Source organism: Triturus cristatus, chromosome 4_2, assembly GCF_964204655.1.
Source record: "Triturus cristatus chromosome 4_2, aTriCri1.1, whole genome shotgun sequence".
Lineage (NCBI taxonomy): Eukaryota > Metazoa > Chordata > Amphibia > Caudata > Salamandridae > Triturus > Triturus cristatus.
The window spans coordinates 218,672,292-218,697,838 of record NC_140586.1 but is presented as its reverse complement, the minus strand read 5'-3'; the positions used below and the strand labels follow the sequence as shown (position 1 = coordinate 218,697,838).

The 25,547-nt window shown below is 44.5% G+C and overlaps 1 protein-coding gene, 1 long non-coding RNA gene and 1 other non-coding gene across 3 annotated transcripts in view; 2 read left to right on the top strand and 1 right to left on the bottom strand.

The window, feature by feature from the left end:
• The window catches only part of RPS19BP1 (ribosomal protein S19 binding protein 1), a 62,224-nt gene that overhangs the window by 6,540 nt on the left and 30,137 nt on the right, over positions 1–25,547 (bottom strand). The window contains exon 3 of the mRNA XM_085601268.1: positions 24,989–25,086. Coding sequence (XP_085457394.1) covers positions 24,989–25,086 — 98 coding nt within the window. The remainder of the gene's footprint in view (positions 1–24,988; positions 25,087–25,547) is intronic.
• Positions 8,769–20,699, top strand: LOC146833437 (uncharacterized). The gene is made up of 3 exons (XR_014960239.1): positions 8,769–8,833; positions 9,772–9,837; positions 20,469–20,699. It is a non-coding gene; the product is annotated as an uncharacterized LOC146833437 (long non-coding RNA).
• On the top strand, positions 8,958–9,029 carry LOC146833438 (small nucleolar RNA SNORD2). Its single transcript, XR_014960873.1, has one exon. It is a non-coding gene; the product is annotated as a small nucleolar RNA SNORD2 (small nucleolar RNA).

The window sequence follows — 25,547 nt, the reverse complement described above, 5'->3', positions numbered from 1 at the left end:
ACCGGGCATTCGAGTGGTGACTGGGCTGGTGCTGGCTAGCCTCTAATCAATGTGCTAAGGTACATAGCAACTGTCGCCATGGCTGCCCCTCGATGTAGAGTTTGAGAGCTGCCCACGTTGCTATCAGCCCTAATTGCGAACTGTGCACACCTTGGTGCACGGAAACTGTGGTGCGGGGCCTAGCGTGGAACGGCCTGCGGCGGACCACTTGTGCTACACGAGGAAGTAGGTGAGAAAGTAAAAGTGTGCAGGTAGGACTGTTGCTGAATGCCTGAGGTGGCGGCGGATTCCCTGCTGTGCCCAGTCGCGTTATCCTGCACTGGTCACCTCGAGTGTTGTTTCTTGTAGGGGGCACTGACAAACAACTCGAACGGAGGTCGGTGTATGCATGTGGGTTGTGGCGCACCACATAACAGCAGACATACGCAGTCATGGGCAAATCAGATACTAGACAGCTGAAGCTGAACTTTGAGGCCATGAAAAAGCCCCCCTGGACCTTACAAGATGGCCAGGACATTGACAAGAGAGCTGAGGCCCGGGGATGGGGGGGGGGGGGGGGATCCCACAAGATGCTGACGTGCAGAGTATCCTTCAGGAGGTCAGACAGGGGTTCACCACCATCGTGGATAAGGTGGACAGAATGTCGACACGTATAGACGCCATTGCACATAAGCTGGAGGGGCATGAGGACCGTATAAAGGAAGCAGAGCGGCGTGTCTCGGACGCAGAGGACACGGCATCCAGACATACAATGCAGTTAGCTCGCATGGATAAGCTTCTAAAGCTTATTGCTGCAAAGAACGAGGACTTAGAACCGCGCAGCAGGTGCAATAATATTCGCGAATTAGGAATTCCTGAGTCGACCAACACAGGGAAATGGAAGAATATGTTGAGAAACTACTGTTGTCTGCAATTGGAACTGAGTCCTTCTCCAACCAGTTTATTGTAGAACGAGCCCACCGATCTCTTGGGCCGCGTCCACCGCCCGGCAGCGCTCCACGGCCCATTATAGCAAGACTTTTGAACTATAGGGACCGGGATGTGGCTTTGCGAGTTGCGAGAAGTAAACAGAATCTGTCTTATGATGGGAACACGTTCTCCATCTACCCGGATTTTACGCCGATAGTCCAGGAAGAGAGGCGCAAATTTATGGATGTTAAGAATAAGCTGCGGGTAGCACAAATAGATTATGCGCTATTATATCCTGCGCGGCTTAGGATTACTCATCAGAGCAAACAACACTTTTTCACCAAGCCACAGCAGGTGGAGGAATTTCTCAAGCATGTTAGGCGCACGAGTCGCACTGATGGAAGCATGGCGGCATCACAGCGATCTACATCGACGGGAGCAGAAGATGATTCGCAATGACTGGGGCCCTTTTTCTTTATTTTTTGCTCATAGCCATTTTAATCATAGCCTGTGTTGTGAAAACCATTTGGAAATAGGATCTATATCAAGGGACACAATCTGTTCAGATGAGGGCCCATTCTGAGCTATACCCACTGTGCATCGGGCACCCTCCGCCCGCATGAGCCCAGCTAGGCCATCAGCGGAGGGCTTCACGGGTGAGAGGTACCTGTGCTGCCGCCTAGGAATGGTGCCCAATGGGTATCCCCCTGAGAATGTTCACTGCATATTAATTGCAGGGGCTGTAGTGCTGTTTTTGTTTAAGTTGGGATTAGGGGAGGGCGAACTTTTCTGGCATGTTGGGCTTGCTTCGGGCGTGGGGGGGGGAGAAGGGAGGTATGTTGTGTTATTTGTATGGCAATCACCCATCAGGACTGTTTCCTCGTCGGTTCAGTGACGATGACAATTGAGTTCGCGTTTGAGCATACTAAGCGAATTAAGATATTATCCTGGTCTAGAGTACAGAGCATGGCAGGCATTTTGGAGGGCATAGCACAAGTTGATAGCAAATGTCACGAAATATGGCTGATATAGATTCTGGAAAATTAAATACTATCACGTGGAATGTGAGGGGCATGGGGGACCCGAGGAAGAAGAGACACATATTAGCGTATCTGGACCGGTATAAAGTGCACATAGCCATGTTGCAGGAAACGCTCTTCACTCCTCAAAAACCGAACAACTTTGCAAGCAAATGGGCGGAGCACAGAATCTTCTCCTCCTATTCATCTTATGCGAGGGGGACGGTAATCCTTATTAAAAAACAGATACCATTTCACCTAGCAGGAGCCACTTGTGATGCGCAGGGATGATACTGCCTGGCATGGGGGTGACTATGGTCGGTCTCAGTCACGCTAGCCTGTTATGGACCGAACGTAGATGCACCCGAATTCTTCACCTCATTATGGGCTAAGATATTCGATATAGTCACATCATCGGGGGTGGGGGGACTTTAATGTAACATATGACCCATGCTTGGATAGATCACATCCTGCCCCTCATCATTATACCAAAGGGTGCACAATTCTCCAAGATACCATAACTGCCTACAACTTGATTTATGCTTGGAGACACACCCACCCACACACAAGAGAGGGAACACATGACACGGCATGGGCAGCGTCATGGGCGCGACTAGACTATTGGTTGGAGTCCCGAGGGTTGGGCCCAGCGATATTTCAAGTGCAGCATCTAGCTAGAACATACTCGGATCACGCCCCGGTAAAAATCACGCGGTCGTCCTCAGAATTCGACACGCCGCGCAGGGCTTGGTGACTGCATACTCCCCTTTTGTTAGACACGGTCTTCCAGGCAGAACTGCGAGAGGAAATACTAGATTTCTTCACGCGTAACAAAGGCTCGGTGGACAGTGTGGAAACCATCTGGGAGGCTTCAAGGCCACTGCATTGCAAAAGGGTCGGGTGTGCTAAAAGACATAACCAACACATTGCGCAGATTGGAGGTGGAGCTTAAATCACTGGAAGCACAATTAGCCACGGGCTCGAGCAGTGTTGCACAACTCAAGTTTAGGGAGACACTCACGGAATATATGGATGCAGCACAGAGGGAAACTCGGTTCCGGGGTAGGTTCTGGGTGGCCCGCTGTTACGGGAGGGAGAAAGACCTGGTAAGGCGCAGGCGCAGACGATTAGGAAACCTCGCTACTCAAATTGTGTTGGAGCTTGAGGATTTAGACGGGATGGTTTATTGCGATACTGCCAATATCCTTAGTGCATTTACGCAACATTATAATCGATTATACACCACCCAGAAGAGGGACGACCTGGATTTGGAGAGTTATTTGGGAGATGTAGCGCTCGGCTGGTTGATTGATAGGCAACGGGAATTCTTATGTGCCCCATTTGAGTTGGACGAGCTCAGGGATGCTATTATGAGCATGCAATCAGGGAAAGCCGCGGGAACGGATGGTATCCCTATAGAGTTTTACAAAACATACATAGATCTAATGGCTCCCATCTTACATGAGGTGTATGAAGAAGCTAGAGGTTGGCTGTCTACCTGCATCCATGAGGGAGGCTATTATCGTCTCACTCTTTAAACCTGGGAAATCTTGCATTTTCCCACTGACGACTGCAACAGATCGCTTGCCGCTGGATTATCCCTTAGAGTGGTGTGATGAAGAGCTGAGGTATTTGGGAATTCAGGTCAATAAAGATAGAGGAACTAATGCGCTTGAATTATGGAACTGCAATGACTCGCATAACGGAAAATGTTACCCGCTGGATAGCTCTTCCCCTCTCCATGGCGGGGCGGGCATCCCTAATTAAAATGGTAATACTTCCCCAATTGCTCCATTTATTTTTAAATATTCCGTACTATCCAGGGGCCTTCTTTAAGACACTCAGATCAGAACTGACGTGCCTAGTATGGGGGTGTAAGCAGCCGAGATTGCAATGGAGGTACTTATCAGGCCGTATGCACAGGGAGGGTTCGGAGTACCGAATTTTGAACTCTTATTACCTTAACACACAAGCTCATTATGCATGGTTTTGGGTGAAACAGCCACGGTATATGCCGCAGGAAGCGGCAGAGCATTGGCTCGCACACCCCACTCCAATAGAGGGAGTGATATATGACCCGATCACACCCACAGACAGGACGCCGACCACCCTCACATGTACAGCGGTAGCATGGCAACGCATAGGGCGTATGTTGAATGTCACCCTACTCTATTCCCCATTATTACCTCTCAGTTATCATCAGAGTATGCCCCTGCTCCAAGAAACAATATTTCACAACTTTAAAGAGTGCACTCGCAGTAGCACTTGGGGGGGGGGGGGGGGGGGACTTATACCATAATGGTTGCTTTCACACTGCTGAACATGTATTCCAGGGCCTGCAACAGACCCCACTTGATGTCTTTCTATATATTCGCCTTAGACACGGAATCCGGTCTTTAACCACAGACTTCCCAGCGGAACCTCAGGCTCTAGCTCCACTTCAGTTAATACTTTTTAAAAGTACGATGAATAAACGCCTGGTCTCCCTGATATATCGGACGGTGCACAACCAGAGAGAATTGCCGGCCACGCTCTGCTGCACACGGTGGAGTGAGGAGCTGGGATTCGCCCGGACGGATGAACAATGGGGATTCTGCTGCTTGCAAACTGAGAGGGTCTCGGCTAGCAGCAGGCTCCGCATAATACACTAAGTTTCTTCATAGATTATATTACACCCCAGCCAAGATGCACAGATATCATCTACGAGATTGTGACAGATGTCGAGTTTCCGGAGCAGATTTTCGACATCTGGCCTGGGAATGCTCGGGGGTGCATGAATATTGGGGCAAGTTTTTGACGCTTTGGCTTGGATGACGAATGCACACATAGAACCCACACCGCTGATGGCGCTGCTCGGCTATGTCAAATCAATACAGGCGGCACACCGTAAAAACGTTGCTCTCGCTCTACTCCTGGCTAAGAGGCGGGTGGCCTGCCGCTGGGGCAGGGGACGGGCTCCCAAATTTAAGGAATGATTTGGTGGTTTGCCAAGATTGACTCACCACATATGCTGAACTGCTGCCTAGTGCCTCTAAACTTCGGGATATCTGGGCCCCCTTGACATGTTACTTGCTGTCGCACCCGCGTGGGCCTGCTTCCTCTGACACAGAAGTACCTACACAATAAACTCCCTATTGCAGTGGGGTCGACATAGAAATTCCCCTAGGTGGCACTTACTTCACCCTCAGATAGAATATTTCATAGAGAAAAGTTGCGGTCAATTGTAAGAACTCCCTACCAGTGCTGCTGAATAATATTGCAAGCACCGTAACAAGTGGCCGGATGCACACACGTGAAGAGGAGAAGGTCCAGACTATATAAACATGAATGAAGGGTCTCCCGAAGTGAACAACAGCGATATCACATAAGTCATTAACAGGACACATTTTAGTAAATGTCATGTCACCGTCTACATAAACACTTACATGACAATGAAGTAAGGACAACCTGGTGTGTGAGTGAGATTGGCGTATAATACCGGATGCAATGTCCCCTGCCTCTTGATGTACTGCCGATATAGTGAAATGCTTTGATATATTATGTGAGATGGACTAATGCTATCAATGTAGGAGAAACATACGAGCTGAAACTGTACTAATGACTGCTTGTAATGATGCTCTTGGTGTCTTTGTTTGGTTGAAAAACAATAAACAGAATTTACAAAAAAAAAAAAAAAAAAAAAATCTGCTACCTTATTCTCGCACCCCGGAATGTACTCCACTTTGTAATTATAATCAAGTAACCGGAGTGTCATTCTGGTCAACCTGGGAGCACCACAAACAGACCCATCCGTAGTTAAAATCTTCAAATGTTTGTGATCAGTGTGCACCAGGCAATCAAAACCCCATACGTACTGTCTAAACGTACTCATTCCCCAGACACACGCTAACATCTTTCTCGATGACGGAGTAGTTCACCTACACCGTGGATAAAGGATGCGAAGCAAACAACTGTTTCCCCATTTACTTCCCATTTTTGACAGAACCTGGCTCTGCACTGCCCCTAAACCCTTACCACTAGCATCTGTGGTAAGTATAGTACGAGAATTAAGAACAAACCCTTGCTATGGAAGTGCAGTGCATATGTCTCTCCTAATGCTAAGAAATTCCTCATTCACGTCCTCATTCTATTCAAAAGGTCTTGTATTCGTTTAACAATTGCCTTAACCCAAATTTCTTATCCGCAATTAATTTTTTTACAAACTTGAAATAATATTCAGAGAGACCTAAAAAAGGCCTTACTTCGTCTCCGCTTGTGGGGACAGGGACATCAGCAATATCATCTTTAATCTTTTACTTTGGAAAAATTCCTCAAACCAGATAGGTCACCAATTTCATGCAGAATTTGCATTTATTCCATTCCGCCGTGAAACCATTTTCCCTTAAAATTGCCAAAATTTCCCTGGTGCGTCCCATCACTAAGATGTCGTTCTGAAAAAACGTTTTTATTTTAGTTTTTTTTTTATTTTATTGTTTTCAAGAAAAAAGACATTACATAACTACATGTCATGGCAAATTCAATGATAAGTAATACAAAATACCTCTTGCAAGACACTAGAAAAACAAAAGAGAAAAAAAAAACATTAAACAAATAAGAATTACAAAACCCAAATCAGACAAGCAAAATATACTCTACAAAAAGAAAACCGAATAACTCCTCATTCAGAACAACTGCAAGGCTCATGAAAAAAGAAAAGAGGGATGTTTTGTCAGCAAAAAGCCCCTGACACAATGAAAGTAATAGCAATATAGCCCTTGGGGAGGAGAACATTCCATCATGATATTTAAATTGTTATCTAATCCCGATTTACTGCATCCAACCTGCAATAGGAGCCCAGATTGTTTGCCCCAACCCCCGTCTCCTTCGCCCTCTTAGCTGGTACACTGAAGATTCAATATTATATATGGCAAACAACCTGGAGCGCCAGTTACAGAAAGTAGGAGGATCAGGACTTATCCACTGGGAGGCAATGCATAATCACACAATAGCCATTGAAAAACAAAAACCCAGTGACAGCTCGTGGCTTAGCATTTCCCCCCCATATTTCCCTCAATCCCCAAAATTACCAAATCCGCCGTAATTTTTAACGGGATCCCTAGAACCATAATCAGAAAGGATTCAATATCCTGCAGAAATTTCGCTAAGCTAGGACAGGAATAAAACATATGAATGGTATCAGCTGCCAGCAACCCACATCTATTACATTTTCCACCCCGCATTCCTCCCCACTTGGCTATCTTTGCCGGAGTATAGTAGAGATTGAAAATGGACATACAATGTTGACTAAGGCTTCCAGTTATTAAAATCAGGTTGGCTAATTCAAGTGAATCCTCACTATTTATTCCCTCCTTCCCAAACTTTCTATCCCATTTAGTGTTCTGAATAGATATATCGTCGGGGAGAGCTTCCAATAAATTGATAGATTTTCCCTACAGAGATTTAATTTGTATTAATTCCACTAGTCGTAGCTTTTCAAAATTGAAAGCTAGACCTTGCATGTTCCTCCCCAGAAAGCTTAGGATCTGCAAGTACTTAAAGAAATCTTGTTTACCCAAACCAAACCTTTCTTGTAAAAACATAAATGAAGCAATTTGACCTTCATAGCCCAAATCACCCTAAGTGTTAATTCCAATGTTTCACCATCTGAAGGTGGTTTGATCTTGGAAAATTGATGGCAAGATCACACAGGCCGATAATGGTGTATACCTATTAATATTTAAGATCTTCAATCTACGCTGGATCTTTCTCCAAATCCAAATCTAAGCTTTTTAGGTCGAGGACTACCGGTCTGCCGAAGGCAGAACCGGAAGTCGGAAGATTTAATGTTTTCTAGAGTGGCTATTTAGCCCGCCTCTCTTTTAGCTTCTCCTCCATTGGCTGGCTTCCTAAACGGAGGCCAGCTATTGGAGGAGAGAGCCGTCCCTCCAAATAGGCTCCGTCTTTTTCAGATTCGGGGGCGTGTTCCTGCTGTTCTTTCCACTTTTTAGCCACGCCCCTTTAGAACAGCAGGAACACGCCTTCGAATCTGAAAAAGTTTCGAAGCTTCCATCCGCCATTTTTTAGGACTCACCAGAAGCTCCGAGGGCGTTGCAGGCGTTTGTCTCCTACAGGGGTAGACTTTCGGACGAAGTGGAACACCAGATCAGGGAAGGCTGAAATGTCAGGTAATTCCTAGCTCTTTATTGTGGGGGTGAGCGGATTGCCGGCCCTGACGCAAAGCTTGTCCCCTGATGCCAAAACATGGCCTGTGACCCGGGGCAGTGAAGGGTGGTACAACGCGTGTGTAAGCAGGGCAAAGTGAAATGATGCAGCCGCCATAAACTTGGATTATTAAACTGAATCCCATCCGTAGTTTTTACACCTAGACTAAATAAAGGGGCAGTGTTTAGCGTCTCGCTAGATAGCACCTTCACCTAGACCAGACACTTGAAGAATTTGGATGCCAGCCCCAGAATGGTCATGTTCTTCGTACTGTGTGTAGCAACACAATTTATAATTGGCTCTTTAGCGCCTCGGAATATCGTTTAATCGAGCTTTGTTTTTAGTAATTCGTGGTAGTTTAGAAGTCAGGTGTCTGATTGTGGAGGTATGTACTGTACTGGGCGTTAATAATTCATTAAGTATCGCAGCTCTGCAGCCTCACTTAAACGACCTTTTTTCCTCTGCACTTCAATCTGCTGTTGCTACTTCCCTTTAGCAGAACGCTTGTTTTCAAACATTGGACACTTTCTGCCACGAAATTCACGTTGATTCGGGACCGCAACCAAATGATAAAACCTTACGCTTAAAACTGACTTGTGTTGCTCGTCTCTGTTTAAGACGGATTTAATGGCGGCTTTTTGTCTCCTACAGGGGTAGACTTTCGGACGAAGTGGAACCCAAGATCAGTGAAAGCTGAAATTCAGGTATTTCCTAGCTCTTTATTGTGTGGGTGAGTGGATTGCCGGCCCTAAAGCAAAGCTTGTCCACTGATGCCAAAACGTGGCCTGTGACCCGGGGCAGTGAAGGGTGGTACATCACGTGTGGACAAAGTGAAATGAGGGCTTAAACATCTTTCGGGACAGACAACCAAATGGTGATAAATCGTAATGCTGATCACTTTGTGCCCCCCGCCCCCCCCTCCGGTCCAGGTAACCCATCATACCGAGCGTGTCGTAATTATGATTGGTGGTTAAGTCGGTCTTTCTAGGGCATGTCACGTGAGCAATGCATACTGAGTGAATATTTTGGTGTCAACGGCAGTGGCTTTTCTATTCCGTATTTTCTGAGCACGCCGTCAGTCTGCACACTGAATACTTCAGCGAAGAAATTAGCTGTACTGTCGTAATTTCCCCTTGAAACAAACAGTGGTGGGGGCAGGGTTTAGCGTCTCTATGTAGCTCCTTCATCGAGAATAGACATTTGATGAATTTTGAGGCCAGTCCCAGGATTGGCATGTTTTTCATATAAACTGTGTGTAGCAACACAATTTATAATTGGCTTTTTAGCGCCTCGGCATATCCTCTAAACGAGCTTCGTGTTTATGGTAATTCGGTGGTAGCGACTAAATAACGGGCCTTCTCCACGCCTGAGTAGTTTTCATACTAAATAACTTATAATTAAGAAGTTTCTTGTTCGGTTTGGAGGGAATGTGTCTAATCGTGGAGGTATGTGCACTAAGTAATACTCGTAGGTAATTTCATCGTTGCTAGTATTGGGCGTTAATAATTCATAAAGTATCGCAGCCTCACTCGAACGACATTTTTTCCTAGATACTTCCATCTGCTGTTGCTACTTCCTTTAGCAGAACGAAATTCACGTTGATTGTTGGTTTTGCACTAATCTTTATTTCTGTGTTTAACAGCATTCCGATGTCCGAAGGATGCGCAGTTCGTTCTAGAGAGAGACTATCTTCACAGCACAATTGCGGGTAAATATCAGACCACCTCGGAACTCCCCTAAAAGACTGAATTTCTGTAACGTTCCTTAAACTTTGCAGACTCTTGCGAGGGTATATTAAAGGCCTCACTCCACGAGGACTACACAGTTGTAGTTCATCACTACTTTGTGGCCAACATGCTGTTCAGATATCATTTTAATTGATTAAAACTACCGTGCTTGCTTAAATCACTGCTATGACTTGCGCTCAGTTCCACACGGTGGAAGCATTTAGTTTCCTTTTTCGGTCGAGCCTAGGCAGTGCGCTGTTTTTGAGACATGCGGTGTCTCCTTTGTGCACACCCATCGTTTTCATTGGTTCCTTTTTAGGCGAGGGACCATCTGGTCTGCCGAAGGCAGAACCGGAAGTCCGGAGATTTAATGTTTCTGAGAGTGGCTATTTAGCCCGCCTCTCTTTTTGCCTCTCCTCCATTGGCTGGCTTCCTAAACGGAGGCCAGCCATTGGAGGAGAGAGCCGTCCCTCCAAATAGGCTCCGTCTTTTTCAGATTCGGGGGCGTGTTCCGTGCTGTTCTTTCCACTTTTTAGCCACGCCCATTTTCGAACAGCAGGAACACGCCCTCGATTCTGAAAAAGTTTCGAAGCTTCCATCCGCCATTTTTTATCAATCACTCGAAGCTCCGAGGGCGTTGCAGGCGGCGCCGGGCTCGGGAATCCTGTGCACAGCTCCCAGGTGCAGCCTGCTCTATGCCCGGCTGCCCTGTGCGTATCACAGATCGACAGCCTCCTCCCGAGGATCCCGGTGGCTGCGCTCCACCCTCACCCCGGCCGCTACCTTCCAGTGCCGTCCGCACCGCGGCACCAGCAGCAAACAGCTCTGGGATCGTGCACAACCGGGAGCCCCGTGTGCTCCCGGTTGTGTCCCATATAGTGGCTTTGAAAGTTGACAAATGTTACTGTAAATGACTATGACCCATACTTTCCACAAAAATGATTATTGGGGTTGTGCGTATCTTTTTGGGGTGAGAGGTCGGTCCGCAGCTTGCCAGTCTACAAACGATTACTATCATCGAACACAGCCACGTATTGAGTGTTTATTGGTGGGGGCTGTTAGAGCCGTAGGTCTGGGTGGAAAGAACCCCCTTTACACTGGAGGTTCATGTACAGCTGTGCACTCACACCGCATGCAGTGCAGGGACACGGCCCGAAGGTGCCTTCGCGCAAACAAGGAACCGGTCAGATCGAGGGATGGGGGCACACCACAGCCCCACGGAAGGCCACTACAGAACTGGCTCTCTGCTCCAGGAGCGCCCTCAGCTCTGCGCCCCCCCCCCCTGCAGACTCCCTTTTACAGCTGGGAGCGCCCTGGACTTCAGAGCCCGCGCCGTCAGCACAGCGTCGCACTGAAGGCACGGGCGGGGCATTAACCCCTCTCTCCCAGGCGAGCCTGCGCCTCCCTTGTGTGAGGCCACCCTCCCATCCACTCCTGAAGCCTTGGTTGGAACTAGGCAAGGACCCTGCATCACGCCACTGCAGGTGTGTGCGTTTCTGGGGATGGGAAGCAGGACAGTAACACCATGCACAATGTGAACATGCCATTATGCAAATATAAATCACACCCGACAACATGAATTTCAGCCTGCCACCCCATCAATGGTTAATATTCACAGCCGGGTGTATTTACTGCCGTCATAATAAATCTGAGTTAGTGAATATAGCCCCAATACTCACCCCGCCCCAAAAAACAGCAGAAACAGTCCTTGGCACCCAAGCAGTCCCCAATATCCTAGCAATTTACTATTCGGAAGCCCACCGTCAGTGTAATCGAATTAAAAAAGTTTGTGGGCACACGTCATATTATATTTCAGATTTCATAATGTTTTCGAAAATTCTAATTCGCCATCACAGAGTTTTACATACTTCTGAGATAAAAAGGCTTAGAAATCACATTTGAAATTGAGTTAAAATGTGTTGAGGTGTGTGCTGCAGGCAGTAAAACTTTTTTTTAAATCCAGGTGAAAAAGTCTAGTGTTTGGGGGTCTGTTGCCCTTTCGCCAGAATTTTGTAAATTTTTTGCAGTTTTATGTAGCGCTACGTCGACCGGAGCTATTGGAGGGCAATACTGTTCACCAGTTCCATTACACATGGTTTATTCGTTTTTGTAGCCACGAGGAGATTAAGTAATTTGTCTCGAAACACAAGTGGTTGAGCAGACGCCGAGATTCGAAACCGGTTCCTCAGTTTCAAATTCGACGGCACTGGCCATAACGCCACATCCCTTAACGTCTTCCTAATGTTTACATCTCTTGGTCTTTAGGGTGTTGTAATGTTTCCTATATCTCACTACCTCACAACACCCCTCTCCCTCACTATATCACTGTTTCACTACCTCACTCTCTCTCACTACATAACTCTCTCTACCTCACTACTCCACTCTATCTCACTACCTCCCTATCTCACAACTTCTCTCTCTCAAAACATCACTACCTCACTCTCTAGCTCACAACCTCACAACTTCACTCTCTCACTCACTACCTCAATCACTCTCTATCTCACTACCTCACTCTTTCTATCTCACTAACTCACTTTCACTCTCTCTTTCACTACCTCTCTCTCTCTCACTACATCACAACATCACTCTATGCTTATATATCACTACCTCACAACATCCCTCTCCCTCACTACCTCACTCTCTCTATCTACCTCACTCTCTCTCACTACCTCACTCTCTATTTCAATACCTCACTCTATCTCACTACCTCACTCTCTCTCTGCTAATGCAATAGGTATCACATATGCAAAAAAAATCTAATGCCCATAGAAATGACAATGCCATTTATTTAGGGATACAAAAATGATTAAAAAAATAATGAGCAATACCAATAGCTCTACCTATAATATTGCCGAGACCATTGCATTGTAAATGCTTGTTATAGTAACTAGGTTCTAGTATCTTAACCAAGCATTGCTTTGCTTCATCCCCCAGCCCTATTTCATATATGGTTGGTCTAACTGCCTCCGAGCTTTCGGCTTTATCCCCCACTAAGATTATCCTCATATGTTGCAGCATGGATGCCCAATAATACAGCAAAAAGTTGGGGATTGCCCATCCCCCCCAGGAGTCTTGAAAGAGTCAGCCACTTAGCCGCCCTCCTTGATCTATGGTATCCCCAAAGAAATCTAGAACACATTCTTTCTATCTTTGCGAAGCAAATTGCAGGAAATTCTAGAGGAATAGTCCTAAATAGGTACAAAAAGTTTGGAAACACCACCATTTTGATAACATTACTTTGTCCATACATGGATAGATGTAGATGGTCTAACCTCTCCAGTGTCTTATTAACCGTATCAATCATTGGTACAATATTTATTTCCCGAATTCGATCAACCACTGCTGTAATCTTAACCCCCAAGTATGTTGCTTCAGGAACGATTGGTAAGTCTACAGGGGACTCAGTGCCAGAATAAAGAATCGGAGTCTTATCAATATTTAATTTGTACCCTGAGGAGATCTCAAATCGTTCAGCCAAATCCTTCACTGCTGGATAAGCCAGGATGATATCACTAGTAAGTATCGCAATATCATCAGTGTACGCCAATATCTTAAGTTCAGTGTCATTGACCTTCACTGGTTTGATATTCCTACTTTGTTCTAATTTATTGAGAAAAGGGTCAATGTATATCGCGAAAAGAAGGGGAGAACATGGGCACCCCTGCCTAGTGCCTCTACTTATGCTGACTAGTTTAGATTCCTGTCCCGATATGCGGATCCCGGCCTCCGGCAGTTGATACAGTGCCCGATTAGCAAGAATAAATTCAGTACCCATCCCCTTCAATCGTAGGGCAGACCACAGAAACCGCCAGGAGACCCTGTCAAACGCTTTCTCAGCGTCCAACAGGATTACCCCCAGCGGTGATTCCGTGGCATGAGCCCAATTGAGAAGGGCAATAATGTGTCTAACACTATCAGTGGTTTCCCTACCAGGGATAAACCCATGCTGGCAATTAGAGACCAAAGGATTGATGATCTTTCCTAACCTGGACGCTAATATTTTGGAATAAATCTTACTGTCTGAATTAATAAGTGGGATAGGTCTATATGAAGATGGATTGAGTTCAGGTTTATCTTGCTTTTTAAATACTACTATAGTAGTCTTGCGCCAGGAATCAGGGATACAGCCCCTTTGAGCTAACCGAACTAAAGATGTGATATCTGGCCGCAGTAGTTGACGAAATGTCAAAAGGAATGCCATCTGGGCCCACAGCCTTACCAAAAGCTAAAGAAGTTATAGCACTTTCAATCTCTTCCCATCTAATCGGGTCTGCGAGAATCTTATTTTGATCAGATGTAACCTCCGTTGTTTGGAGGTCTTTAAAAAACTCCCCTGGAGATTCCTCTCCACAGGAAGCTACTTCCTCAGTATACAGTTGACGGTAAAAGTTCTGAAATATATTCAGGACTCAGGACTCCTGTTGGAGGGTCCTGAATCAAACCAAGCTGGTCCTTAATTCTGCAAATTCTGTTCGAAACTTCCCTCTGTTATAGTAGTTTCGCCAAAACCTTCCCAGTATTTTCTCCAAGTTCATACACTTCAGTTCTATATTGCAAGTACTTATTAGCAAGGTCTGGAGGATTCTCTGCCATAATCCTCCTTGACCTAAGCGCAGCCTTCGACACGGTGAACCACCGCACCCTGGTTCACCGTCTCAAAAAGGTGGGAGTGACAGGCACGGCCCTATCATGGCTACAATCATTCCTGGAAGAAAGATACTTCTAGGTATTTGAAGGTGACATCCTATCCAAACCCTTCCCACTGCAGTGTGGAGTTCCCCAGGGCTAGTCCCTGAGCCCCACTCTTTTTAATGTTTACATGGCCCCTCTAGCGGATAATGTATCCCCCTTTGGAATCCACATAGTCATATATGCTGACGATACTCAGGTAGTCGTAGCGCTGAACCAGGCTGAACAGTCGCCCACTGATCTTCGTTCCGGTCTCAAGGAAGTTGCTACCTGGATGAGCTCATCTCACCTAAAGCTCAACGGTGATAAAACAGAGCTTATGCTGCTGGGCAACCAGTCACATTTTAACTCTAGCACCATGTGGCTGGCCTGCATGGGCTCGGCACCAATCCCAAAAACCCGAGATAAAAAGCTTGGGTATTTGGTTAGACTAAGATCTCACCTTTAGAGCCCAAGCGAGGAAGACTGCTGCCGCGCGCTACGGTCTGCTCAGAATGACCCGCAAAATACTACCCTACTACCTTGTCACTCAAAAAAGTTACTGATCCAGGCCCTAATCCTCTCTAGGTTGGACTATGGTAACGCTCTCTACTTAGGTGCCCCAAACTCAGTGATTGCTAAACTGCAGACCGTGCAAAATTCGGCAGCAAGACTGCTCACGGGCACGAACAACCGCTGCTCGGCAAAGCCCGCCCTACGCTCCCTTCACTGGCTTCCGGTACAGGAGAGAATACATTTTAAAGCTCTCTGTATTGCACACAAGACCCTGGAAGGAAAAGGGCCACCCATCACTAAAACCCTTATTAGACCTTTCAAGGCTACCAGAAGACTTTGCTTGGACGAGCTCCACCTGGCTAAAGTGCCCAGAATCAAAAAGACCAGAACAGGTGGCAGTCTTTTCTCATATAATGCTGCCAAGCTCTGGAACTCCCTACCGCTCCCCATCCGTAAGGAAGCTAACCATCTTGCATTTCAGAGACAACTAAGAACTTGGCTATTCCCATAAAGCATCCCCCCCTCCCCCTCTAGCATCCGCTGCAGCGCTGGGAGGCCTCCGGGTAGCCATGCGCTATATAAAAGCCACTCATTTCATTACTGTCTGAAAGTTCAGATTCTGTTTTATCAGCAACATATGTCACAGTTTAACTTTCTTATTCTTCCTCCTACACACTTTTGCAAAGTGACCAACTACCCCGCAGAAGGCACATCTGACTTCAATTTCAGGACATTTGTTGAGCAAGGTATGGGAGGCTATGCATTTCTGCTTGCTGTAGGCAAGGACTGAGGTAATATCAGGAAATCAACAGTAAAAGTTGGTCCACCAGACTATAAAACTGGTTCGCAAACAGCCAAAAATACAGCCCACACACTGATCTGTCAGACCACTGCCTGATTGCCCTATAGGAAAGGTCAGAGTGCCATCAGGGGATTTTGTTTCAGAAAAACTATCTAGTTATATAATTCAAAGAAAATTAATTAACAGGTGTATTTCAAAGTTAACACCAATCTACGATATCAATCGTCTCATTCAATCATATAATGTAAAGAGCAAAACACACGGGAAGTCTTTTTTGTGAGATAAACACAAAATGTTTTTAAGTATAAATCAAGTTAAAAGGAGTACATGAAAATTCTTTCGCTCCGTAAGACTCAAAAACGTTTTTGCCAATAAAACCTTATCACAAGACACTGACACTACAGGTCTGCACAATCAATCGACCTTTTTTCCAATAAATACAATGGTAGCGAAGGAAGTTGTCACCTTTGAAAATGCCATTCTGACAGAAATAGACAACTTCTTTAAAACTCCGGCTCATGTAAAACATAACCTCACACATGATGAACATGTAGCCCTAAGAAACCTTCAGTCCTTACCAGATACGATCATAAAGCCAGCCGATAAGGGTGGGGGGATTGTTTTGTGGGATCTTGAAGCCTACAATATCGAAATGACAAAACAACTATCAGTAGAATCACATTACAAGAAACTACTCAGCAATCCAACTACACGTTTAGAGAAGTCTATCATTGAACTCAGCAAAATGGGCCTGGACGGTGGGTGGCTCAGTCCCAAGGAGGCAGCCTTTCTAATTAATAAATCACCAACGGTACCGGTAATATATATCCTACCGAAAATACATAAAAATGCCAATACACCTCCTGGTAGACCAATTGTGTCTGGCTGTAATTCAATTCTTAAACCCTTAGCCCAGTATGCTGATTTTTTCATCCGTCCTTTTGCTGCTGAGACTACCACCTATATTAGGGATACTACAGCAGTCATCAATGTGGTTGAAAACCACCCTTTTGATCCTTCCTGTGAACTCCTGGTCTCTATGGACAGAGAGTTTATACACGAACATTCCACAAACAGAAGTACTAGAGATTGTAGAAAATCTACTCAATAATAGACCTAGACCACATGCGGTCCCAACGGAATTTATTATTGAATGTATAAGGATCTCGCTCTGTGAGAATTTTTTCCTCTATGAGAAAACCTTTTTCCAACAACTGAAGGGAGTCGCAATGGGGGCAGCTTATGCCCCAGATATTGCGAACATCTATGTATCTGTTTTTGAGATGAAATATGTCTATAATACAACTAATCCATTCACAGCCAACATTACATGTTGGCTAAGATACATAAACGACGTATTCCTTATTTGGAAGGGGACCCAGGAACTTCTTACTGAATTCCAAAACTGGATTAACTCGAGGAATCCCAATTTGAAAATTACACTTGATTCCGATAATCAACAGATGAATTTTGACATTTCAATAAGAGTAGGTATAGAGAAAACACTATACACTACTTTATTTTCTAAACCTTCAGCACGAAACACTCTTCTGAAATACGAAAGCCACCATCCACAGTCACTCAAAGATGGACTCCCTTACGGACAATTTCTCCGTCTTCGGCGGAACTGTTCCAGAAGGGAAGACTATTTCTTAGAAGCCAGAAAACTAAAAGAAAAATTACATTCACGTGGTTACCCTAACAAACTACTCAAAAAGTCACTCAAAAGGGCATGGTACAACGACCGTGATGCTCTGCTAGAAGTAAAACACAAAACTAACGAACCAGAGTTAGTTTGTGTATCAACCTTTGGGACAGCTACCAACAGGATAAAAAAAAATCATAAAAAAACATTGGACACTTTTGGCCTCACTCCCAGAATTAGTCAAAGAACCATTGTTTTCTTTCAAAAGAGGCACGAACTTAAAAGATCGGTTAGTTCATGCCTACAAAATGCCAGACCACAATATAATTGACAATATGAGACAGCTCATACCTGTGATTGGTCATTATAAATGCAGTAGTTGCACAGCATGTTCAAGTACCGCTAACATGAAATCTTTCGAACTGAAGGGAGAGAATTTCGTAATGAAATCTTTCTCAAATTGTAACATCAGAAATGTCGTCTACTGTACTCAATGCCCGTGTGGCTTGAAATATATAGGTAAAACTACACAAATGGTCAAACAACGTATCTTACAACACCAGTCAAGAATCAGATGTAAGGTTGAAAATGCACCACTTGTAGATCATTACATCAGAACAAAACACACTGATAAAGACATGCTATGGTGGGTTGTCGAAGTAGTTAGACCTAATATCAGACAGTCCAATGTCGATCGCACACTCACAATTAAAGAAAATCGCTGGATTTGTCGCACTGACAACATTAGGCAGGGCCTGAACTCTGCCACAGAATGGCATACTCTAGCATGCTTGACATAAGATTAACTATGTGCATGTTTACATCATGTCTTTCTATGATGGAAGGTCCAATGTCAATAGATGCGGATATATTCCTTAATATCTGATCATCATCTTATCTGAAATTGCACTACACTTGCTGAGATTAACATTGTCTGACCAGCACTATTTGTAACACTTGATTATAGACATTGGATCGGCAGATGGTGGTTCATGTAAACAAAAAAGTATTACCTTCATTATATGTATAACTTGTATGTATGGTTGAAGTTTATATCTTGATCTCCATGTACTAAAGATTTGGCCATGATTATGCCCAACATGCCATTGTGGGTAATGTACATGAAAGATAGGATTATCATTGTTTGTAAAATTGTATTGTTAACCTTACTGCAAATTCGATGTTGGTATACGGTTATCCACGAATACAAAAGATATGACTTTTTGCTATGCAAACTGTAACATTGACATGGTTGAAAATCCAAGAGTCATTATGGATCAACTAAAAAATCGTCTAAAAAGTAAACACCAACAAATGAAACAACATCTTGTTCGCTATTGTATATTTTGTATTTCAAACATCCAGAACTTCATTATTTAACTTTTGAATATCTTTTGAGATGAAACTAAACAAACTGGGAGTTATAAAATATTTTAACGAGACCCTCCTGTAATTAACACCCTGACCGCACGTACTATTAACCAAACGAAGTGAGGCAATAGTTCTGTCCGCTTTGTCACATCGAATGGTTATACGATGTGTTTTCGGTCTCCCTTTGGCCTTCAAAAACGCTTGACGACCTTCAGTCATGTTAGGAAGTATTTCAATAAGTCCCCCGTGTGATCTACACTTCGATTGAACGCATCAGTAATCACACGAAACAAAGCAGTCAAAGATGGCCGCCAAGTTACACCGAGTTTCTAACCCGATGTGCTTCCGGTCTCAATTAGGAAAGCCTCCGCCCCCTTGCCTTTAGGCTTTAAAAACGTCAAACGATCTTCAGTCATGTTAGGCTGTTTTTTCCCGAATATACCTGTGCGCTTCCATTTCGGAACAAGACATGTAAGTAGGAAAAGTCGTTAGTACAGTTCTTTCCATTACGAGCAATCCGCGTGTTCTTCGGGACACCGATTTTAACAAATATTGGATATATCTTTTGCCATAGACCTGTTAAAGACTGAATTCCCATGAAATTTTGTTGGGCAGATTATTTTTTATACATGCAATAGGAGTTCACCATGCTCCAAATTAGATGATTTAACTGTAGTTAAACATTCAAAGATGGCCGCCATCTGTGTCAGCCCTTTGAGAACGCGACGCTTCCATTTAAAACGGGTTTGTGTTCTCCACAGAAACATTACATTTAAGATCCTGCATGAAATTGGTTTTACCCTGAGCCCTTTAAAATATTAAAAAACAACTAAGGTTGTGTTTTGGCATGAATTACATCAAGTGACTAGAAGCATTCTAGCGATGCATCAGTTGTACGGCCATTAATACGGCATGAGTCCCACAACAGGTCCAAAGGAGATGTGGCCCTTGCTTAGCCTCGTTAGAATGATAGTTTGTGCTGGCACCAATTGATCACAAACGACAACACAATTCAAGTCATCACCAGTAGTAATTTTAACTACTGAAACGTGATAGGACTATACCATTCATAAGCCACATATCAATGTTTTTGTATCTCTGCTTTGTTATGCAGTCTTTGAAAACAAATGAGGAAGGATTCTCCCCTCTATATGGTTTTGCTGTCAGAAAATTCAAAGAGAATCTGGTAGGCATTACTTGAATTATGGGTAATCCCTTTAGAAAGTTATCAACTACCAATGAGAGATAAGGGACTAACTTTGCCACTTGCTGTGTATTTGTTTTGATTGCAGCAACAGCAAGAAACGCACGTACCATACTAGAATAAGTATCGCATAAAAAGTACAGTGCGAGATCTATAACTGTTGAAGTAAGCATGTCTGTCTTACTGTTATACCAAATGTTTGTTTTATTTTGTAAATATTGGTCTCTTCTGTAATAAATGATAAGTAGCCTGTAGACAAGTATCTGTAATACAGGGCTAAAAGATTAAAAAGAAAAAACAATAGGACCATTCCTTTCACACGGGTTGTTTAGTTTAGATGTATATTAAATGTAGAAAGCACAATTATGTTGACATTATTGTAACTGATTGTATTCTGTTTACATAGGGGTCTTTTATGTGCAATAATTACTGTCCTGAAGATGGTCTGACGGATTGATGCCACCCAAGACCGAAACGTCGACTCCGTCATCTATTTTCACAATATTGGTTATACACAGTTGATTATCTTCTCAAGAATGAGATATATCTCTGTTTAAATGTATTGGAATAGATGTTTTTTTCATGAAATGTGGATATGATTTGACCCTCTTTTCATGACCTATTGCTCAACCAATGGTTTTCATGTACTCCTTTTAACTTGATTTATACATAAAAACATTTTGTGTTTATCTCACAAAAAAGACTTCCCGTGTGTTTTGCTCTTTACATTATATGATTGAATGAGACGATTGATATCGTAGATTGGTGTTAACTTTGAAATACACCTGTTAATTAATTTTCTTTGAATTATATAACTAGATAGTTTTTCTGAAACAAAATCCCTTGTTGGCACTCTGACCTTTCCAATTTGTTTGCCCAAGCCCTCAAGGGTTTATTGGGTCTTCCCCTACATTTATATCTGATTGCCCTATAGGCAGGGCCAATGGATTTATGAGATTCAGTGGCTTTTCTCGCATAATCAAGCACTTGCCACGTAATCCATCACGCTAGTGTATATTGTTGGGATTTTAACAAAAAACATTGCATCTAGGTCAAACGGATCAAAAGTTACTCAAAACGTGGCATTATGAGTTTGCATGCATTGGAAGACCCTTCTCAAAGGTTAACTGGGCATCTGTCAGAAGCTTTTTAATGAATTTGGTTGTTAAACTGGTACTAGAAGAGGTGAAATTTTTGCCCAGACAGTATTACCATGTGTAAAAATTAAACAAGCATTTACAATGCAATGGTCTCGGCAATATTATAGGTAGAGCTATTGATATTGCTCATTTTTTTTATCATTTTTGTATCCCTAAATAAATGGCATTGTCATTAGCTTTTTTTTTGCATATGTGATACCTATTGCATTAGCAGAGAGAGAGTGAGGTAGTGAGATAGAGAGAGTGAGTGAGGTATTGAAATAGAGAGTGAGGTAGTGAGAGAGAGTGAGGTAGATAGAGAGTGAGGTAGTGAGATAGAGAGTGAGGTAGATAGAGAGTGAGGGACAGGCAAAGCGGTCCATGCAGGAACGAAAAAGCATCTGTGGAGCCAGGACAGGGAAAAAGTGGTATCTGTGAAGACAGGGTAGGGAAAGGGGCATCTGTGGAGCCAGGGTAGGGAAAGGGGCATTTGTGGGGGTAGGAAAAGGGGCATTTGTGGAGCTAGGGTAGGGAAAGGGGCATCTGTGGAGCTAAGGGGCATCTGTGGAGCTAAGGGGCATCTGTGGAGTCAGGGTATGGAAAGGGGCATCAGTGGAACCAGGAACGGGGGCTCTGGGGGGCCAGGGTAATGAAAGGGGCATCTGTAGAGCCAGGGTAGGGAAAGGGGAATTTGTGGAGCTAAGGGGCATCTGTGGAGGCAGGGTATGGAAAGGGGCATCTGTTAACCAGGAAAGGGGCCTCTGTGGAGTCAGGGTAGGGAAAGGGGCATCTGTGGAGCCAGGGTAGGGTATTTGTGGAGCCAGGGTAGGGAAAGGGGCCTCTGTGCAGTCAGTTCTCTGTTGGACCGGTCAGAGGGATGGAGCCTCCTACATCTCTCACTCTTTCTATCTCACTAACTCACTTTCACTGTCTCTATCTCACTACATCACAACACCACTCTGCTTACATCTCACTACCTCACAACATCCCTCTCCCTCACTACATCACTGTTTCACTACCTCACTCTCTCACTACATAACTCTCTCTACCTCACTACTCCACTCTATCTCACTACCTCACAACTTCTCTCTCTCAAAACATCACTACCTCACTCTCTAGCTCACAACCTCACAACTTTACTCTCTCTCACTCACTACCTCAATCACTCTCTATCTCACTACCTCACTCTTTCTATCTCACTAACTCACTTTTACTCTCTCTTTCATTACCTCTCTCTCTCTATCTCACTACATCACAACATCACTCTATGCTTATATATCACTACCTCACAACATCCCTCTCCCTCACTACCTCACTCTTTCACTACCTCACTCTCTCTATCTCACTACCTCACTCTCTCTATCTCACTACCTCACTCTCTATCTACCTCACTATCTACCTCACTCTCTCTCACTACCTCACTCTCTATTTCAATACCTCACTCTCTCTCACTACCTCACTCTCTCTCTGCTAATGCAATAGGTATCACATATGCCAAAAAAAAGCTAATGCCAATAGAAATGACAACGCCATTTATTTAGGGATACAAAAATGATAAAAAAATAATGAGCAATACCAATAGCTCTACCTATAATATTGCCGAGACCATTGCATTGTAAATGCTTGTTATTATTCACTTTGTAAACAAATCGTGGCCTTTAAAAGGCAGTTGTTCACAGCTAAAGTTCGCAGTGAGCAAGGCTGTGGCGGGGACATCCGGGGATTCTGGAAGCATTATTACGCGAGGCTACTCAGGCCCCTGAGTGGACTCACTACGCCCACAGTCCAAATCTGTCTCATTAATTAATATTCATGAGCCGGCCTGTGCATGCTCAGCGCCGCTCTATAAATAACATCGCGGGCAGAGGCCCACGGTGGTGATGACGCAGCGGGAACACAGGCCTACATCTGGCCGCCTGTGGCCACCTGGGTTAAATTATTGGCAACTACAAAGGGTTTCGTTGACGTCAATTTCACAATTCCATGAATTAGCTGTTCCGTTTTGAAGGTCAGAGCTTCGAAAGAAATCAGTTCCGTCAGCCTCACAATGAATACCTGATGTGAGTCACCAGCCATACTGCTATATCCAATCGTGAGCTTTGATGCATTCTGGGAAATGTAGTCTTGGGTTGCTTCCACTAAAACAAGTGGCGCAGCAGGCACATTATTAAGGATGCTTGATACCAGAAAAGCACTGTCTGAAAACAAGGTCTACAGTGCCAAAATGCAGCGAGCATTGTGCACCACCCTTAACCTTTTTTTATTTTCGAAAGGACAACAGCGCAGTTGTTGCAAATTATATCTAAAGGTTTTCCACAGAGTTGCTAGGGTGACTAGAGTTATTTATGTGCAAGGAACGCTTGTGTGGTGCTGGTAAAACACTTTAGATTTTTGCGGAAGGCAAATAAATTTTAAAAAAAAAAGAAAAAAATACAACCGGTTGCAGTCTCCCCTCATTTTTTAAGTCAGGAGTGCCCAGTGTTGGTTCAGGCTGAAGACGTATTTAAACGAGATGCAGTGGTAAATACAAAGTAAACACGACTCATTTATTTAATTGTGTATCTACCTAAACATGGGCCATAGATTTAGCTCTCTTGGACATGCGTTGGACCTGTAATGGGTGTTCTGTGGCTGAACGCCCCTGCTGCCTCAGGATCTGTGGAGGACGGGATGTATCGGGTTACCTGCTGGACTAGCCTGTGCGTGCGTTGCCACCCAGCCTGACTGCATCAACGAAGCCAAGATTTGGATGTTGGCGGCCGGGCTAAAGACTGCAGCTAGCAATAGCGATGTGGGAGGGCTGTGCTCTTGGCTCACTAGCCGCCGGGTGCCATGCCCTTTCGCATCTTGCTGCGCTGCCGCAGGCTGCCCTCCATCACTTTTCCTAGCTTAAGGAGCACTCCCCGATTAAAATGGGGGTCAGCTATGAGAAGGGTGAGGGTGGGGGTGGGGGTGGGGGGGGGGGGGGGGGGGGGGGGGTCGATGAGGCCGCTTCCTAATGGATTTTGTCGGCGGCGGTGTTCGAATGGCATCGGATTGAAGGCAGCAGCCTCTGATCTGCGCATGCATATGAGCCGGGGGGGGGGGGGGGGGGGGGGGGGACGGAAAAAGGTCTGGACAGAGCTGACCGCAAATACAAACAAGATGGCTTACCTTACTCGTGCACAACAGCAAGAAGATCCTCACGGCCAGACGATACCTAATAAATGGCGGATGGAAGCTCCAAAACATTTTCGGATTCGGGGGCGTGTTCCTGCTGTTCTAAAGAGGGCGTGGCTAAAAAGTAGAAAGAACAGCACGGAACACGCCCCCGAATCTGAAAAAGACGGAGCCTATTTGGAGGGACGGCTCTCTCATCCAATGCCTGGCCTCTGTTTAGGAAGCCAGCCAATGGAGGAGAGGCAAAAAGAGAGGCGGGCTAAAGAGCCACTTTCAGAAACATTAAATCTCCGACTTCCGGTTCTGCCTTCGGCAGACCTGACGGTCCTCGACCTAAAAATAATGATTTAATACTATCAAAAATGTGCCACATTATGCTGCATAATTAGGCTTTCCTTGATGCATAAATTCAGTCTATCCAGCTGCAGAATTTGGTGCTCCCTTGCCACATATTGCAGTGGCCCTGCCTATAGGCCAGTAGACCCCGTTCTAAATAATGGCGTCTCAGCTGGTAGGAAGAGGGTAAAATATCTGGAGCAATACAGGTGAGTGGAAATTCGGAGCCTAGGATGTCAAACTACGAGAAAATTGAAATAAATCTATGCACAGCAATGGGAAGAACACCTACCTCCTTCGTGACTGTGCTGTCTGTCACAAACTTAGGTCTTTGCATGTACTGGAGGTTTTTTTGCAGATTGTCTGTTCCGTGTCGCTTCAGGTATTCATCTGAAGTTAAAAAAAATATTCCAGTTAGCGCATTTGGAGGCTTTCATAAATACTGTGGATACAGAAGGTCAGTACAAGTTCTACACACTCTCAGAATAAAACAGGCACAACAAAGTAGTGCAGGATACCTAAATACAGTGAAAAGCACATTATGTATAACAGTTTAAGTCCCTCCTGCAAACATCTTTCACAAAAATAATACAGGTACAATACAGGCAAGAGTGAAAGCTCCACTATCACACAAGACAAGAACAACAAGCATTGGCATAGCCAATAGGTCTCGCCTTTGGGACCTTATGTGTTTAGCCAGAACGTTTGGCTATGTTGTAGAGCATTGTGGCTGCTGTGCATTATGTTGAAAAGTTATAATAAAAAGTGTTAAGCATTTTTGTTACATTTATACAAAACAAAGATGATATTATATATACAGCTGAAAAACCTGATTAAAAAAAGATTTTAAC